This window comes from Polypterus senegalus, chromosome 5 (assembly GCF_016835505.1).
Source record: "Polypterus senegalus isolate Bchr_013 chromosome 5, ASM1683550v1, whole genome shotgun sequence".
Lineage (NCBI taxonomy): Eukaryota > Metazoa > Chordata > Cladistia > Polypteriformes > Polypteridae > Polypterus > Polypterus senegalus.
Genome location: NC_053158.1, coordinates 11,930,183 through 11,949,347, shown reverse-complemented (window position 1 = coordinate 11,949,347; position 19,165 = coordinate 11,930,183). Strand labels below are relative to the sequence as shown.

The following is a 19,165-nucleotide window of genomic DNA, read 5'->3' as shown; positions in this document are numbered from 1 at the left end:
AGGCAGGGACCCGAACAAGAAATATTTTCAGTCGATCACAGACCACAAAACGCCCAACAAGAACAAAACTCCCACATCCAAAATAGAACACCACGCAATGCTGCGTCAAACATCACAGTCCAGGCAGCCACCTTGGCCTACAAGATCTTTTCAAAGGAGTAACACAAGGGAGCCGCTCCAGCAGCATCACTTACAAAAGTAGAAAATAGAAACAGTAAACCGCGATAAATGTTGGCAAATATACAAAATGCATAAACATAGAGTTCACTTAATTTATTTTGTAAATGCCTTGAAGCAACAGAAGAACTAAATGCATTCTTTTATTGGCCATTTTAAGAAAGAAATCACAATTAATAGATACCAGCTTAGCAATATTTGAGGCAGAGATGAAAAGATAGTTGAATCATTTTAATCATTTAATTATAATTTTAAAACATTATGACATTTTTACAGCACTTGGCAACATTTCAACACTCATGCAGAAGAAAAGTCATTTAGTCGAATGGTGCTTGGACTTCACCACATAGTAACTGACATTAGAACGAGCACATTGAAGAAAAGCTCTCTGGGGGACAGAAGGAAAGCCCGGTGCCATGTGAAGAGACAAGAGGGGGCCGCATCAGAGCTCTCCTGTTCTCCGGCTCCCTACAATGGATTTCATAATACCATCTATCTGTCTTAGATAGTGTGACCAAAAGGGGGCGCCTCAGAGCACCAGACTCCAGACACAAGTTCAAATAAAATGCATTTTATTGAACAAAATACCCTTTTCAGGTTATTTTCCCCAATCAAATACTCACACGCACAATTCCAATAACAACTCTTCTCAAGCCTTGTTCACTATCTCCTGACTTGGGAAGCAGCATCTTTTATGCCAGAATCTGGGAAGGCTTCCCATGCTACGTGACTATACCCTGGAAGCACTTCCAGATCAGGTGGAACCTTCTTAAAGTGTGTGTGTGTGCGTGTGTGTGTCCTCCCCTCACAGCTCCCTCTGGTGGCACCCATGTATCATGACAGGGCTGTCCATCAGGAAAACAATTCCCGAGGTGCCCTGCAGGTATACAAATGGGGGCTCTACCCAAGGGATGATGCCATTATCTCTTCCTAGCCAGGAAAGGTACCTGCAACCTCCCTGGCCTGGGACGCTTGTCCTTCTAGATTTCAGAACTTTCCCTTATGGCATCCTGTCTGGGTAAGGAACTACTCTCCCTCATGATCTGAATGCCAATGCATCCACCTTGGCACCTAAAACAGATAGATAGATACCATTAGTCACATGCCACACCATCTTCTGGACCCACTCAGTCCTGAGCAGGGCTGTGAGGGACTGGATCCTAGCTAGTCTGCCACTAATGAAAGGGTTTCTATCCATCAAGTTCGGATACCTGAGGATGAATAGGACTGAACTTTATACCATCGCTCCTGTGACGTCACTAGTGAGTGCCACCTCAGGGAATTCTGATAGCAGGTTCCCATGACAACAGCCAGCACAATGCTCTTTGAATGACGACACCCGAGGTTAAAACAAAATGGCGTTGCAGTAAAACGTAACCAAAAAAATTGTTTTCTTCCGGGATGGAAAGAACACAATAACAGTTCTCAGATTCAGATTCTCTATACTTTAAAAGATATTTAACAGTTCTGAATAATTACTAGAATAGCAGAAAAAATTCTAAATATCAGAGATCATAACAGTAGTTTATCATTGTAACGTTCAGCTCTTTGAAAATGATATAAAAAATGGACTATGATTCTGTTTCATTTTTCATCCGACTTTGTATTTTTTACAGTTTTCTACTAAACATACAGCATTATTTAATTATTTCTGTTTACAATAAAGTAAATAAGAAAAGACCCACAAGCTTTCTAAAGCTAAAACTATACAAGAAAACCGTCTGAAAGCAGACCATTCCTGACTCTTAGATCATCTTAATCGGCACACATCCACTTACCTTGCCAACATAGAGGGGGTCATTTCCAGTGTACTCTTCTAGAACAAAGAACTGATTCCACACCCAACTGCGCTTCACTCTGTGACGAGTATCTCCATCTTTACCCAGCCGCACGTTAGATCCCGACTCCACATGTTCCGATACGCTCATCCCACAAAGACAGAGTAGGAGAATTATTGTCATCTCCATCACACAGTAGGCTTTACTCAAAGAAGAGATAAATGTCAAAGAAAAAAAATAAACAAAGAAAGAAAGAATGATCCAATTGTTTATTTTAATTTAGTTTTCCAGAAAATGAAAGGCTCTCAGTCCAGAGGCAAGTAGATAATCATTGGTAGGACCAATTGGAAGAGGTCACTGCTTCAGAATAGACTTGTCAAGTGCACAGCTGTGATGAGCACCTATTGGGGAAAAGAGGCAGAAGAGATGTCAGAGAAAAAAGTCACTGGGAAAGCACTTATTTTTAAAGGATTAATCCAGTTCACTTCTTCTAGAGGCACCTTTAAACATTTACAATTGAGAAACACATAGATAGATAGATAGATAGATAGATAGATAGGGAAGGCACAATATTAATGATATCTTTCTATCTATCTAAGCCAGATGAGCAGTCTAAGAGGTAAGCCTTGTGTCCTATTGCTGGGTTCTTCATGACTGCCCAATGCCTTCTGGGATAGCCTCCAGCTCACTGATGCTCAGAATAAGTGGACATAGAACATGATATGGTATGGAATGGTACAAGAGTGTAAATCTCTAATAATTCTTTCTGAAATCTGATTGTACAATGCAGCAGTTAAAAAATGGAAAGATATGAGCATAACGATAACAGCAATAAGAAAAAGAATTTGAATAATAATAAAAAATTAGATGCTCTAATTCTTAGTAATCCTTTATGAAATGTGCTTCTACAATGAACCCACTCAACAAAATGGGAACATAAGAACATATTAACAACAATAATATTTTTTATAATTGTTGTTTTTAGGTACTGTTATATTTTGAGCAGTCTGGAAAATCTGTTAAACACGGGAAAAAATGCCTGCAGAAATCTTCTACCTCAGGTGTGACTAAACTTTACCTAACTTGCTATTGATTTAAGATGACATTTTAACGTCCTTGTGCTCTTGTACATACAAAGCTTTGAATAAAAAGATGCCACTGATTAAAACTTCAAAGAGGAGAGCTGGAATAGATCCATCTAAAACTATTAGCATTACTGTGCAGCACACCTTGGGTTTTATGGAGTCCAACTAGCTGAAGAATCTAAGCAAAGAAACATTTGCATATCACACTCTGCTGGTCACCATGCCTGATTTGATATTCAGACACACAATGACAAATTAGAAATGAGTCCTAATAAGGCCCTTTCTCAATTTATGCATGGGAGTGTGTATGCGTGTGAAATACCATGTGCCCTTGCCATTTCACACGTGATTAATCAGGCAAGAAAGCCCCGTCTCAAATCTGCCTTATCTAAGCCTCTAATCTTATTTCAAGGCTTGCTTTACAACAGGATTACAACTACTTAGTAACTGATCATTTGTAGTTTAGGATAAGCATAGACAGAACACTTGAAAAGCATAGTGGTATAGCTATTCAGGCAAAGAGAGAATCCCAAAGAGGAGTGAATGTTTAAGTAAACCAAGAACAGCAGCATAGTCATTTTTAATAAAGAGGTAAGTCAATAGTGCTTTTATATGGCATGGACAGAGATTGAAATCTTTACAGGGGCACACACAGCTTGTGTGAAAAAAGCACAGCTAAAATATAACAAAAACAAAACGGACAAAGAGATAAAAACATAGATAGATAGATATGTTAGCATAGATGGCAGGATTAGATAGATAGATAGATAGATAGATATGTTAGCATAGATAGATAGATAGATAGATAGATATGAAAGGATGAAAGGCCAATCCATCTGGTGCAGTCTTTTTTCTGATGACATTGTGTTGTTTAGTAACAGAAAAGAGGAGGTGGAGAGAAAGTTGGAAACATGAAGAAGGGGTTTGGAAGATAAATAGGGAGAAGAAGACAGAATATCTGAGTTTTAATGATGATCAGAATTCAAAAGTTAGCCTACAAGGAGAGCTAATGAAAGGAGTGGGCACATTTAAATGCCTAGGATCAGTGGTAGTCCAAGATGGAAAATTAGATACAATGATAACCCACAGAGTGCAGTGTGGGTGTGTGATGGAGCAACTAGAAGAAGGTATCAGGAATATTGTGTGATCAAACAATTAAAGTGAAAGGTTAAAGGTCAGGTTTTTAAGACAGTGGTAAGATCAGCAATGATGTATGGAGCTGAGACATGGGCAGTAAAGGGAGTGCGGGGGATTTTAGATATGCCAGTAAGAAATGAGACAATCCGAGGTACAACAAAAGTGGGAGAGACATCTAAGAAAGTACAGGAGTGTCGGTTGAAGTGACATGGACATGTGATGAGGAGGGACAATGAATATGTGGGAAAAAGAGTGATGGGAATGGTGGTCCAGCAGAAGAGAATGCGATGGAGGCCAAAGCTGGGGTGGATGGATAAAGTCAAAGATCTGAAGGAAAAGGGTGAGGAGATGCAGGACTGAGCACTGGAGAAGGTAGATCAGGCAGATCAACCACATATAGAAGTGGGAAAATAGGATGAGTAAGAAGAAGGAGAAGACAGACAAGCTTCTATCAAGATAGTCTCGGTGCATCCCAGAAAAATAAGACAAAGGACTGCAGTATAGAGTTTATTGTATCCATTATAACTGAAATGAGTAAAAAAGACAATCCTGAAGGGAAAGAACACAAGAATATGAGAAATAAATCAAATGAGTGGAGACCATCCAGTCCATGAAGCTCATTTGTTTAGTCAATATCTAAGCTGTGTGATATCTCTTCCCGAATGTATTAGTGTTAGGTAGGGTTATGCAGTATACTGGTACTGAAAATTTTACCAAAATTATGGTGACAACATTTAATTAATTTTGGTACTGGAAGTAAATGATAGTTTTCAAGAACCTTGTTTCTAAATCCAATCGAAAGTACAAGAAGGACCTTCAAAGGGGCATGGTCAGGGAATATCCTTCTGAGGTGAGAATAAGCTCATCTTAAGTTACATTTCAATAAGAAAGAAAGAAATCCACATTACTAATCAAAAATCCACTGTTTTTTTTTCCAAAATAATAAGAAAAAGCTTGGGAAATTTCAGAAAGAAAAAGAAAGAAAGAAAGAAAGAAATCCACAATATTCATCAAAAATCCATGCATTTTTCCAACAGTATAAGAAGAGTATCAGTAAACAAAATAAGAGTAAACTATTTTTTAATTATATTTATATAAGAAAGAAATTTGAATTGAGCTTTATTAATCAATAATCAACACATCCCTTACAATACTATAAGTAAAGCAAACAAAGAAAACTCCAAGTCATCCCAAAAAGAAAGCAATACTTAATTCATGTGTCAAATAAGAAAAATCAACTCACTGTCTTCAAGTTTACAAATTACCTCATGAACACACCATTTTTCCTCAAAAAGAATTCACGTTTGCAGTCATTCTGTAGAATTTATATTTCAAATACACCCTGGCTTTTACAAGTCCATGAAATATTCCTATCATGTCATATTGTTTATTTGACTTTACTTGCTCTTTTCTGGATTTATAAATGGCCAATTTGGCCTGTCCAATGAGGAAATGTTCCAACCTGACATTCATATCGATTAGTCTTATATCCATGAACACAATAAATAAATATGGGTCAGGTCAGGTTAGGTTGGGGAGTCTGCACTGGTACAGCACATTGCTGCTCTCACTACATGACGAAACAACTCAGGATCCTGGTTGGCAACCCCCCAGGCAGACACGTGGTCCAATCCCCCCCTCCGGAAATGACCCTCTATCGGCCACAGTCAGGTGTTACGTGGGCGACCCCTTAGCTTAGGTCTAGTCATTCGGGTCCCCAAAAATGAGGATCTTACGAGCCGAATCACCCTCTGGGAAACACGCCACATGGCCGTAGTGCTGTAACTGTCACTCCTTCACAATGCAGGTAATGTGCCTCAAGTCAATAAAAAATTATACAGTCATTAAAAGGCAAGTTAAGAGCACTAAAAACAGAGTTAGAAATGTATAAAAGAGGCCAAAGACAAGAGTATGAAAAAACAAACTCAACTAAGCTTGACTCACATTCAATAAGAAAGAAAGAAAGAAGGTATATAACTACTTATATACTTTAATACATTAACATATGCATAAATAAATAGAAGCATGGGAGAAAAAATAATTTGCTGGGCCCAGTTTCTCTTGATCAAAGTGTAGGAAATAGATAAATAAATAAATGCATGAATAAATAAAGAAAGAATCTTCCTTTGAAGATTAAAACTGAACTGATAAGCACCTGTGCATTTCTGATGTGGTCCTGGATTCCACATTTGTGCACACGCGTGCGTATGTGTGTGCAGGGGTGTGTGCGCGCTGTGTGGCATGTGGCCGCCTTCAGTTCTTATTAGTTTTAACTATCTGACCGTGCCCGTGGCAGCCACATTGCTGTCTGCAGATAGTCATTTACACTGCACGGGTGTACAGCTCGCTCGATTATAATTCTTTTGTTCCTTTTGTTTGCATTTCTCTGGTCTCCTAGGAACTGTTTGCCTGGGAATTCCTTTTCCTAATTTAGATTCTCCAGAAGTGTTTATTTCACAGCTTTGCAAATATGGTGTGTGTTGCGTGCATCATTTAAAAGAGGTTCTATTTTTAAAACTTCCAAAAGTGTGGCATGTGCACCGTCAGTGTTTCTTAGACCAGTGTACCACTGACATGCACTATTTAAACACACAGAAAAAAAAAAATGAAAGATATCCCTAAAAAAGTGAAAAGACTAGAAAACCAAAATTAAATAAACATAAAGTGTCAAAGAAAAAACAACTGCCTGGTGATAAAGGCTCATCTGTTCCCATAATTTATGAAGAATCTCCGAGTAAGAAAACACTTTTAACTTGCTCAAAATTCTGAGAGTGATGCAAATTTGTCCCTACCCTTACGTGTAGGAGTAAATGCAATTCATCAATTTTCCTAATTTAGGAAACTAATGTTAACATAACCAGGATTTATTCTCTCAGAACTGCCAGAAGATGGAGTCCAGGCAGAGACTGGTATGCATATTGCAGCAAAGAATGAATGTTTTGAAAAGATTGGAAAATCAATGAAATTGTAAAAAAGATATCAGTTTCACAGAGATGAAACGATATTTGTAAGAAATCTTGTACGTTACACAATCTCTCTCCGTTTGCACTGTTAGCCAAATGAAAGCACTGGTAATGTTACGTGTAAAATGTAGCTTTGCAATAGCAACAAACTGCGTATGTCATTAGTAACTATTCCTCAAATTTCTTACCAAAGTCTGAATGTCCTTACAACATATGAGTTGCTGGGCAGCTTCATACAGCCCCCTACTCCACACACACGATGTGAGGTAATGTTAAAGCAGGCTGCGTTCATGCAAATCATCATGTTCATAAGATTCATGCGCATGTGAACCGTAAGCAATATCACAGTTATCAGCACATAGGTGGTCGCAGTTTGCTCCTGAGCAAACTGCACTCTTGCAGCCCATATATTACCCTGAAAATGGGCTGATGGGTGATTGTCAGTGAAGTGTCACATGAGTACACTATGCGCTGCATTCCACAAACCCTGGGACATTCCCATTACACTTCACAAGCCTGGGAAGGCAGGCGGAGACTCCCTTGGCACAGGATAAATCCAGCCTGACAGGATTTAAGGGGACATCCTGGAGATACACAGGCACGGCACTTGACTCTGGAAGACAATCAAGAACATCCATCCATCCGTCCATTATTCAACCCGCTATATCCTAACATACAGAGTCACGGGGGTCTGCCGGAGCCAACACAGGGTGCAAGGCAGGAACAAATCCTGGGCAGGGCGCACACACACCAAGCACACACTAGGGACAATTTAGGATCACCAATGCACCTAACCAGCATGTCTTTGGACTGTGGGAAGAAACCCAAGCAGACAGGGGGAGAACATGCAAACTCCACACAGGGAGGACCCAGGAAGTGAACCCAGGTCTCCCAACTGTGAGGCAGCAGCGCTACCACTGCGTCACCGTGCCGCCCCCAATCAAGTACAACAGAAGATGAAATGTGACTTTAGAAACGGTGTCATGGCTAGTTTCAGGATAATTGTTACTTTATGAGGCGTTTCTCTTTGCTGTAACAATGAGAAGAAGATTCTTCGGGAAGTACAACTCGTTATTAAATAAATATGCCTGTTATCGACCTTTAACTCGTGTTCACTCTTTCTGTCTCAGTGTTTCTTTTATGGTGCTCATTACAGTATTATTACTGATTTAGCTACGAAGTGGTAACAGTTACATGTATCTTAGCAAAATATCATATCTTATTGTGTTCTGCTCCTTCTTCTTCTTTGACTATTATTATCATTGTTATTGTGATGATGATGATGATGATGATTAATATTCACCGTGATCCTCATCAGGAAAACCAGACAGGAAAATGAGATGATATATTTCTTCATTTTCTTCTTCTTCTTCTTCTTCATGTTATTATCTTTGTGGTGCAGCCTTAGCATTAGTATCAGAAAGAAAATTACAAAACGTCATCCTGAGTATCTCTTTGCATCCTGGGGTTCTATAAAATATTCATTTTCAAACATGAACTCCTGATTCTAGCTGGGATGTGTGTAGGACACGTTCTCTTTAGTTCTTATGTCCTATTCTGAGGTAGGACAATTTTTTTCCTAGTAATTCCGAGACACTTGATAAACACAAGCATTGGAGTTAAAGTACATTCCTTCACTGAGTGTCCCCACATAGGAGAGAGAAACTATTTGTGTATCACATCATAACATCAGTCGACCAACTTAATCCAATCCAAAGTTATGGAGGCCAAAGCCTTTTCTAGCAGTACTGAGAATAAGGCCGGAAACAGACATGCGGGTGCCTTTTCTCTGTATTTTTAACATGAAAAAATCTGAATAGTAAAGTGCATACTTGAGATCTTTTATTAATCCTTGATGTTCTTTTTCAGAGTATATTAAAAGTCAAATTTGCACATTACAAAATGACTGATCAGACCTTAATATTCCCAAGAGTGAAAGATATTAATGGCATTTTATGCACTGTTAGAGATAAGCTATTAAACTGTTTTTCTTTCTTTCAAAATACTTCATGCTTTTGTAAAATATTTTCTATGCATTATTATTAATTACAAAAGTAATGGAATAAATTTATATATAAATTATAATCTATCTATATGTCTATGACTGGGCATTGTGATAGACTGTTACTCTGTCCAGAGTTATTTCTTCATTTATGTTGGTGGAATTCTGACCACCCATGGACCATGCAGCATATCTATCTATCTATCTATCTATCTATCTATCTATCTATCTATCTATCTATCTATCTATCTATCCCAGGCCTCATCATTGTCTATGAGGAGTTTTCTCTCTGTCTTTGTGTGGGTTTTCTCCCATGTTCTAAAATTTTTCTTCCATATGCCAGAGATTTAGAAACTAGGTTGACTGGCAACTCTTAATATACTCAATAGGTGTGTCTAGGAGTGTGCATTGTAATAGACTGGTACTCTATCCAGTTGTTACTTCATTTATGTTGTTGGAATTCTGACCCCACCCCTCCGTGGACCATATGGGATATCTATCTATCTATCTATCTATCTATCTATCTATCTATCTATCTATCTATCTATCTATCTATCTATCGTAGATGGTATCCCGATCAGGAAGGTGGGTGGTTCTTTACCCAGATGGGATTCCATAAGGGAAGGATCTGGATAGACAGGCATCCGGGCTGGAATGGTTGCAGGTTCCTTTCCTGGCTGGCAAGATATAATGGAAGCACAGGGAAGGACTGCCTCTTGTGGCCATGTAGTCCCTCAATATGCCAAATGGCAGCATCCCTCAGGCAGAGCTCCCATTTTTACACCCTCAGGGCACTTTGGAAAATTGCAGTCCTAATGGATAGCCCTATCGGAGTATGTGGGTCCGGGCAGAAGGAGCTGTGGGGAGAGGACTCACACACTTTTAACAAGTTTCCACCTGACCCAAAAGTTCTTTCAGGGTGTAATTATGTGGTACCGGAAGTACTTCCAGGTCTGGCATAAAAGAATCTGCTCAACCTCACCCAGGTGAGTTGGAGTTGGGAGATAAAGGACAAGGCTCACTTGGAGGAGAGTCAAGGAGAATTGTTATTGGAATCGTGCTTGGGGGTATATGATTTGGAAAAAGAATCTGAAAATCTGTTCTCTTAAAATTAAAGGTGCCAGAGTGGTTCATCAGAGCAATGCCAAAGGGGAAACCATTTCTGGTTCTCAAAAGACCCATCCACACGAAGGCTTCAGAAAGAACCTTGTATTTATTTAGATCTGTGACAGGCTTCTAATTGCTCTTTATATATATCAAAGTCGCAGGTACGGAGCTTTCTCGCCATACAGCCAATCACTAACTAGTAAGACAAGCTGCACTTTGTTCACCTCAGAAGGTGGATGTCGAAGTTGTGAATGACGTCACAACAGAGTTGACCATGTTCCAGTAAAACATTCAGATTACCATTATTTACAGGTTCAAGAAAACCATTGTTGTGCTTGCTCCACTGAAATAAACCGCAGTTGACAACAATGCCTTATGTCGTATTTTGCATATCCAAACATTATAACAACACGCCTACAGACAGAAGCCGAACAGCAGCGTGTGTACGACTGATTTAACGAGACACAAATGGACAAACGTGCTAATAAACAGTATAATACTACAGCTTTCACAAGAGTTCACATCATACGTCGCCATCGTTGATTGATTGAAGTCAGAAAAACTCGGACTTGACAGACCAGTCGCCAGTTTCCGAGTTGAAAATTCAACTTAAAGGTGAGTTCCAGTTGAGAGTTCCGATTAGCAACTCGGAAATTCTGACCTTCCACTTCAAATAGAAAGGAGCATATGAGAGCAATGTGTGCATTGGTAAAAAATCGACTGACGTTAGTAGCCATTAATGACATGTATCAGTCCTGCAGTTTATATGAAAGTAATAAATAATACTCATGTGTCAGCTACTGTAGGTAATGTGACATCTGATAATATCTGATGAACACTCGATATCAGAACTGTTACACATAACGCTACTCCATTGCTACTCCAGTAAACCGCTAACTTCAGTGTAGTAGCAGTTGATGTAACGTTAGCTGGCTTACTGCAAGTTGGACAAATTTATATTTGCTTCTTCATGCTTTCATTTTTATTTAGTTTTGTTTTTTCCCTTTTTGTTTTCCTGATTGGTGTTCACTTGAAGTTATCCCTTTGCTCATTAATGGAAAATTATCAGAACAGGTGACTGACGATGACGTCAATTTGACAACTTATGAAACAGCAATAACCCCAACAGAGTCAAGCTGTGGACCTCCAGAGCTCCTCTCCATTAAGGAAGTCAATGCTTTACCTTATACTTTAGTGATATTATGTGCCACGCCCAGTCACACTATAGCTGAAATTAAGGCTGTGGGAGGAGTTATCTGACTCACGTCAAGTAAACCAAGTGATAAAAATATGCAACCCAATTGGCTGTCCACCACAGCTCCAGATTCGTGTGTGACTGGTGTGTAGGAAGGGGCAACTCTGACCATATAGTTAAATGAAAATTACGTGATTGGTTAACTGTCACGAAACTGAAGCACATCAGTGTGTTTCATCAGCAAAGCTTGTCTGCTTGTCTTCTGTTGTACAGTCGTGGTCAAAAGTTTTGAGAATGACACAAATATTAATTTTCACAAAGTTTGCTGCCTCATTTTTTAGGATGGCAATTTGCATTTACTCCAGAATGTTATGAAGAGTGACCCAATGAATTGCAATTAATTGAAAAGTCCATCTTTGCCATGAAAATGAACGTAATCCTAAAAAATTAATTTCCACTGCTGTTGTGAAGAAGGCTTAAGGGCACCCAAGAAAGTCCAACAAGCGCCAGGACCATCTCCTAAAGTTGATTTAGCTGCGGGCACCACCAGTGCAGAGCTTGCTCAGGAATGGCAGCAGGCAGGTGGGAGTAAAGTGAAGACTTTTGGAGGATGGCCTGGTAGGTGTCAAGAAGGGCATCAAAGAAGCCAACAAAAAAATATCGGGGACAGACTGATATTCTGCAAAAGGTACAGGGATTGGACTGTTGAGGACTGTTGGGGTCAAGTCATTTTCTCTGATGAATCCCCTTTCCAGAAAAAAGAAAAGGTGAGCGGCATTACTATCAGACCTGTGTCGTGCCAACAGTAAAGCATCCTGAGACCATTCATGTCATGTGGGGGCTCACTCACAATTTTGCCTAAGAACACAGCCATGAATAAAGAATGGGACCAAAACATCTTATGAGAGCAACTTCTCCCAACCATCCTAAGAACAGTTTGGTGACCCACAATGCCTTTCATAGCATGATAGGGCACTGGGCCATAAGGCAAAAGTGAGAACTAAGTGGCTTGGGGAACAAAACATCAAAATTGTGGGGTCCATGGCCAGGAAAATCCCTAGACCTTAATCCCATTGAGAACTTGTGGTCAATCCTAAAGAGGTGGGTGGACAAACAAAAACCCACCAATTCTGACAAACTCCAAGCATTGATGATGCAAGAATGTGCTGCTATCAGTCAGGATCTGGCCCAGAAGTTGATGGACAGCATGCCAGGGCGAATTGCAGTGGTCTTGAAAAAGACAGACGGGCCAACACGGCAAATATTGACTCTGCACATAAACTTAATGTCATTGTCAATAAAAGCCTTTAAAACATATGAAATGCTTGTAATTCTACTTCAGTATACCAGAGAAACATCTGACAAAAAGATCTGAAAACACTGAAGCAACAAACTTTATGAAAACCAATACATGTGTCATTTTCTAAATATATGGCTACAACTATACATGAGGCTGTTTGAAATGTATACCTCGGTGAATAAACTTAGTAGCACATCAATATCCAATAGCCTTCCAGTTAATAATTATGGAATATGCAACAGTGCACCAGTTCACGCTATTATACATTGTAAGGTTTCTAAACTATTAAGGGGCTCTCCGCAATGGGACTACATGCAGAAGTGCGTCCCGAAGCATGATTGCCAATTTTATTTTTTTTCTCCAGCCTTTGGAGTTTTTTGTTTTTTCTGTCCACCCTGGCCATCGGACCTTACTTATTCTAAGTTAATTAATGTTGACTTATGTTTATTTTTTATTGTGTCTTCTATTTTTCTATTCATTTTGTAGAGCACTTTGAGCTACATTTTTTGTATGAAAATGTGCTATATAAATAAATGTTGATTGATTGATTGAACTTTGTGACTGATGCTTGAACATTACCCTGAAGAATTTGTTGATATTGGGTTGAATTTACCTGACCCTCAACTTTAACAAGTGTTCCAGTCCGTGAACTAGCCACACAGCCCCACAGCATGATGGAACCTTCACCAATTTGACAGTAGGTAGCAGGTGTTTTTCTTGGAAGACGGTGTTCTTCTTCCACCATGCAAGGCGTTTTTTGTCATGACCAAATAACTCAGTTTTTGTCTCATCAGTCCCAAGCACTTTGTTCCAAAATTAGTCTGGCTTGTCTAAATGAGCATTGGCATACAACAAGCGACTCTGTTTGTGGTGTGAGTGCAGAAAGGACTTCTTTCTTGTCACCCTGCCATACAGATGTTCTTTGAGCAAATTACGCTGAATTGTAGAACGATATACAGATACACCATCTGCAGCGAGATGTTCTTGCAGGTCTTTGGAGGTGATCTGTGTGTTGTCTGTAACCATTCTCACAATCCTGCACATATGCTGCTCCTGTATTTTTCTTGGCCTGCCAGACCTGCTGGGTTTAACAGCAACTGTGCCTGTGGCCTTCCATTTCCTGATTCCATTCCTCACACTTGAAACTGACAGTTTAAACCTCTGCGATGGCTTTTTGTAGCCTTCCCCTAAACCATGAGACTGAACAATCTTTGTTTTCAGATCTTTGGAGAGTTGCTTTGAGGATCCCATGCTGTCTGTCACTCTTCAGAGGAGAGTCAAAGCGAAGGAAGCACAACTTGCAATTGACCACCTTAAATACCTTTTACCACTCATGATTGGACACTCCTGTCTATGAAGTTCAAGGCTTAACGAGCTCATCCAACCAAGTAATCAGCATTGAGCAGTGACAGGCATTCAAATCAGCAAAATGACAAGGGGACCCACATTTGTGCACAGCCAGTTTTACATTTGATTTAATTTCATACAACTAAATACTGCTTCACTAAAAATCTTTGTTTGGAAAACACTGCAGTACCGAGATGTTCCCAGGAAATGAAAGACATACCACTGTTATCTATTTTGTTAAAAGGAGAGTCAATTATTATGCCGGCTGAGAGGGGTTCCCAGACCTTTTCATATGACTATATATATATATATATATATATATATATATATATTTTTTTTTTTCTTTCCCAGGGGAAAATGAAAAGAGGAATAAACTTGTAGGTCAATCATCGCCCCAAAAGCAAATAGTAGAGGTCATGTAGTATATGTGTACCACATTTCAGGTCAGTCGGTCAAACGATTTGCGAGCTACAGGTGATTTAAAATCCTGGACTGACAAACGGACAGCCATGGTAGCTTATTATATAAGAGCAGTAACGGCGCACTTAATTAGTACGTTTTCTTTAATTTTTCAATTAAGCTGGCACTTAAGTCTTCAATCTGCCTCAAGAATGATGATATGAAAAGGTAGATGAAGTGACGGTGAAGGTGGTAGGGATGAGAACTGTGAATGGGCGCCCTGTTAGCCACTGCCAAGAGTTAATTCTACAATAAAATAAAATAAAAAGAGGAATAACCTTGTAGGTCAATCATCACCCCGAAAGCGGACAGTAGACGCCACACAGTATATGTGTACCAAATTTCAGGCCAGTAGGTCAAACGGTTTGCGAGTTAGGTGATTTAAAATCCTGGACAGACAAACGAAGAGCCACAGTAGCGTATTATATAAGATAGTCAGCATGACTTACTCTGGGAAAAGAAATCGGGCAGAGCAGTCGAAAATGACAGTTTTGCATGGCGGTGGTCTATTGGGATGCCCACTTTCTACACACCAGGCCTGTCAAATTATTAAAAATGTCAAGAGGGTTCCCTTTAGCCATGGGGGCATTTTCTTAGATTTCAAACTTTCAGCCTTACCTCATCAGTGCACATGCAATTAATTGACTCTAGTTACAAGGAGGTATTCAATAAATATTAAATTGCTTTCAAAATAAAAAGAAACTGAAAAGGGAAAACCCATCAGTTGTACATTTTAGGTTTGTGTGCCAGCAATTTGCGGCCTTTCGCTTACATTTGAATGGCTCGTAAGAAGAAAAAAAAGAGTAAAGAGATTCACATTAATGCTTGTCCTTTCTATAAAAGCATCGACATCCCTCAAGTAAATGAAAAACTCCACAACACGCTGGGCTTTTCTTTTTTGTGCAGGCAGGAGCTGCTGCTCTGCATATATCCAAATTCGGGCATCTTATCACCTTCATCCAGCTTTCTCGGTCCACAGAGATGTTGCTTTTGCTCTCGGTCCCCCTTCAGTGCCTTGGCTCCAAGACTCATGCCAGCGTGATTTAATACATTTGCTCCTACAACCATATGACACAACAAGTATGCGCCAACCCCTCCCCGCTGTGAACTGTCTCCGTACTCACATGGGAGAGCTGTAAACGGAGAGCACACGCTGCGGCTTGCATCTGGTTATCAGACGAAAGGAGGAGACTGCCCAAAGCATATGGCACAGTTACACGAGATGGACATTATTACTTTCTGCAAAATGAGGAGGCTTGCTTAACAAGCAAGCAGAGGGATGGGACGCAATGTTCCCATCTGAAGCGGTTCCCATTCAGTATTCATGCATTCATTTCAAATAATCTAACTGCTTTTACACGTGTAAAACGGCCCACAAGCAAGCGCTAGTCAGTGTTTTGGGATTAAAACAAAAGCTGCCTAAAGAAAAAAATATCCTTGTATTATATTTACTGTATACAGGGCAGAGTGGTGGCCCTGAGGCTAGGGATCGAGATAGATAGATAGATAGATAGATAGATAGATATGAAAGGCACTATATAATAGATAGATAGATAGATAGATAGATAGATAGATAGATAGATAGATAGATAGATAGATACTTTTTTAATACCAAGGGGAAATTCACACCAAAGGGCAATCTAAGAGGTTGCCGGATCAAAAACACTCTACTCCGTTGGGCCCTTGAGCAAGGCCCTTAACTTGCAATCGCTTCATCCTGAGTATGATGTTAATCTGCATCCAGGTCCACCAACATGCAGGGAAAACCCAGGGATTGGTAGCAGGATTGGCACTCCAGCCACTATAAAAAAAAAAAAATCTAACACTGTTCCAGTGTGCAGCTGAGGTGGCACACTTTGCATGGCCGCACTCGGGTCCCAATCCACATGTTTCCTTGTGTGGTTGGTGTGGTAATGCGCTATAATCAGCGTATGCTCCCAAACAACAAACTGAATACCGTATACATAAATACAGTATCTTCTTATATAATACGCTACCGTGGCTGCCCATTTGTCTATCCAGGATTTTAAATCACCTGTAGCTCACAAACTGTCTGACCTATTGACCTGAACACTTGGCACACTTATACTACGCGACGTCTGCTATCCTCTTTCGGGGTGATGACTGACCTCCAAGGTCAAAGGTCAACCCAGGTAGTTCAAGGTCAAAAATCAAAAAAATCTGTATGAAATTTGGTACACATAAACTACGCTGAAACTCTGCACTACAGCTTTATATTAAAAGTGAAGAGTTTTGGAATTATTCCTTTTTATTTTTATTTTATTGTAGAATCAACTCTCAGCAGCGGGCAGCAGGGCGGCCGTGCGATGCATGTGTACGGGCGCCGTTCTCATCCCTACCACCTTCGCCGTTGCTTCCTCTACCTCTTCATATCTTAAATCATTCTTAAGGCAGACTTACTGTAAGTGCCAGCTTACGTGAAAAATTAAAGGAAAATGTACTACGTAATTGCAACACAAACACTGACTTAATCAGTTTTAACACGAAAAGATGCCAATAAAAGAAGAGAAGAAGCGGGCCGCTAGGTTGGAGAAAAGAAGAGCTGCTCAGACAACAGTAAGCGTGTCAACCTCTGAGCAGACGAATGGTAAACGTCCAGAGAAAGAGAATGAAAACTATGAAGAGCGCACTCAGCATTTATGACAGGCTGACACAGAGCAAAAGAGAATCACCAGAACTAATGAAACTGAGGAAGAGGCTAATCGATGTCAGCAATCAGTGGTCAAACGTGCAAGAATTGCAAAGGCAAATGAGACAGAACAAATGCCATCCAGTGATGACAAAGACCTACTCAAAGCATCATGATGCACCAACATTGATGGACTGAAAGCCAGAAGTCTACGTGACCCTCATCATCAGGTCCTTCCATGAAAACCCTAAATACAAAGAGGACTGTTTGACTTATGTTAGGTAGATTGCCCAGAGGGGACTGGGCAGTCTCTTGGTCTGGAACCCCTACAGATTTTATTTTTTTCTCCAGCCTTTGGAGTTTTTTTTTTTTGTTTTTTCTGTCCACCCTGGCCATCGGACCTTACTCTTATTCTATGTTAATTAATGTTGACTTATGTTTATTTTTTATTGTGTCTTCTATTTTTCTATTCATTTTGTAAAGCACTTTGAGCTACATTTTTTTGTATGAATATGTGCTATATAAATAAATGTTGATTGATTGATAGCTAGAATGCTCTCAGTCAAGTGTATTCACTGCAGTGCCATTACTGGTATATAGATATATATCTGTTTACATGTGTGACACCGTATCTGCCATGACACACGTTTCGCCCTAATTGGGGCTCATTGGATGTATGCACCATTGCTTTCCCTTTATGTGGACCGACCAATCACAAGCGTTACCTGGTAGGTAACCATCCAAATAATCCGATTGCAATTCAGACCAATGAATTGTAACACTCCGATCTTCACCCTGTGAACCAACTACCATGGCTTAACGTCAGAGACTTCACCTCAAGCACTGACGTCTGAGGTTTGATCCCCGTAAGGGGAAGCAAAGGTGCGTACATCTGATGAGCTCCAATAAGGACGAAACACGTGTCGTGTACTCTGTGTATTATTTAGCAGGTACTGTATCACATATCTATGATCTGCTCCTCACAATTGAGAGGACGTGGCAGGTATCTGCTGACTGGCCGACCAACCACAAGTGTTACTTGGTAGGTAACCATCCAAATAATCAGACTGCAATTCAGATATATGAATGAAATACTCTGATCTTCACCCTTTAAAATATGTGAATCAGCCACCGTGGAACAACATCAGAGGCTTTGCCTCAGGTGCTGACGTCTGAGGTTCGATCCCTGTAACGGGAAGCAAAGGTGCCAAAACCTGATGAGCCCCAATAAGGGTGAAACACATCTCATGTATTGTTTGCCAGATATTGTATCACATATCTGTAATATGCTTCTCGCAACTGAGTGGGCGTGGCAGATGTTTGCTGACTGGCCAAACAACCACAAGCGTTACCTGGTAGGTAACCATTCAAAATAAACAGATTGTGATTTATACATATGAATGAAATACTCCGATCTTCACCTTGTGAACTCACCACCATGGCTTAACGTCAGAGGCTTCGCCTCAGGCACTGACATATGAGGTTTGATGCCCATAAGGGGAAGCAAAGGTGCGTACATCTGATGAGACCCAATAAGGGTGAAACACATGTCGTGCACTCTTTCTATTGTTCACCAGATACCGTATCACATATCTGTGACCTGTTTCTCGCAACTGAGAGGAAGTGGTGGATGTTTGCCACCTGGCAGTCCAACCACAAGCGTTACCTGGCAGGTAACCACCTAATAATCAGATTGTGATTCAGACCTATGAATGTAACACTGTACTCTGATCTTCACCCTGTCAAGTAAGCTAACCAGCCACTGTGGCACAACGTCAGAGGCTTCACCTCAAGTGCTGATGTCTGAGGTTCGATCCCCGTAAGGGGAATCAAAAGGGTGAAACACATGTCGTGTACACTCTTTATATTTTTTGGCAGGTACTGTATCACATAACTGTGACCTGCTTCTCACATTGAGAGGACGTGGTGGAAGTCTGCCACCTGACTGATAAACCAGAAGTGTTA

The 19,165-nt window shown here is 40.2% G+C and overlaps 1 protein-coding gene across 1 annotated transcript in view; it reads right to left on the bottom strand.

Moving 5' to 3' along the window:
- The window catches only part of cdh7a (cadherin 7a), a 262,279-nt gene extending 260,098 nt beyond the window's left edge, over positions 1-2,181 (bottom strand). The window contains exon 1 of the mRNA XM_039754344.1: positions 1,956-2,181. Coding sequence (XP_039610278.1) covers positions 1,956-2,144 — 189 coding nt within the window. The 5' untranslated portion in view covers positions 2,145-2,181. The remainder of the gene's footprint in view (positions 1-1,955) is intronic.
- Positions 2,182-19,165: the final 16,984 nt, after the last annotated feature.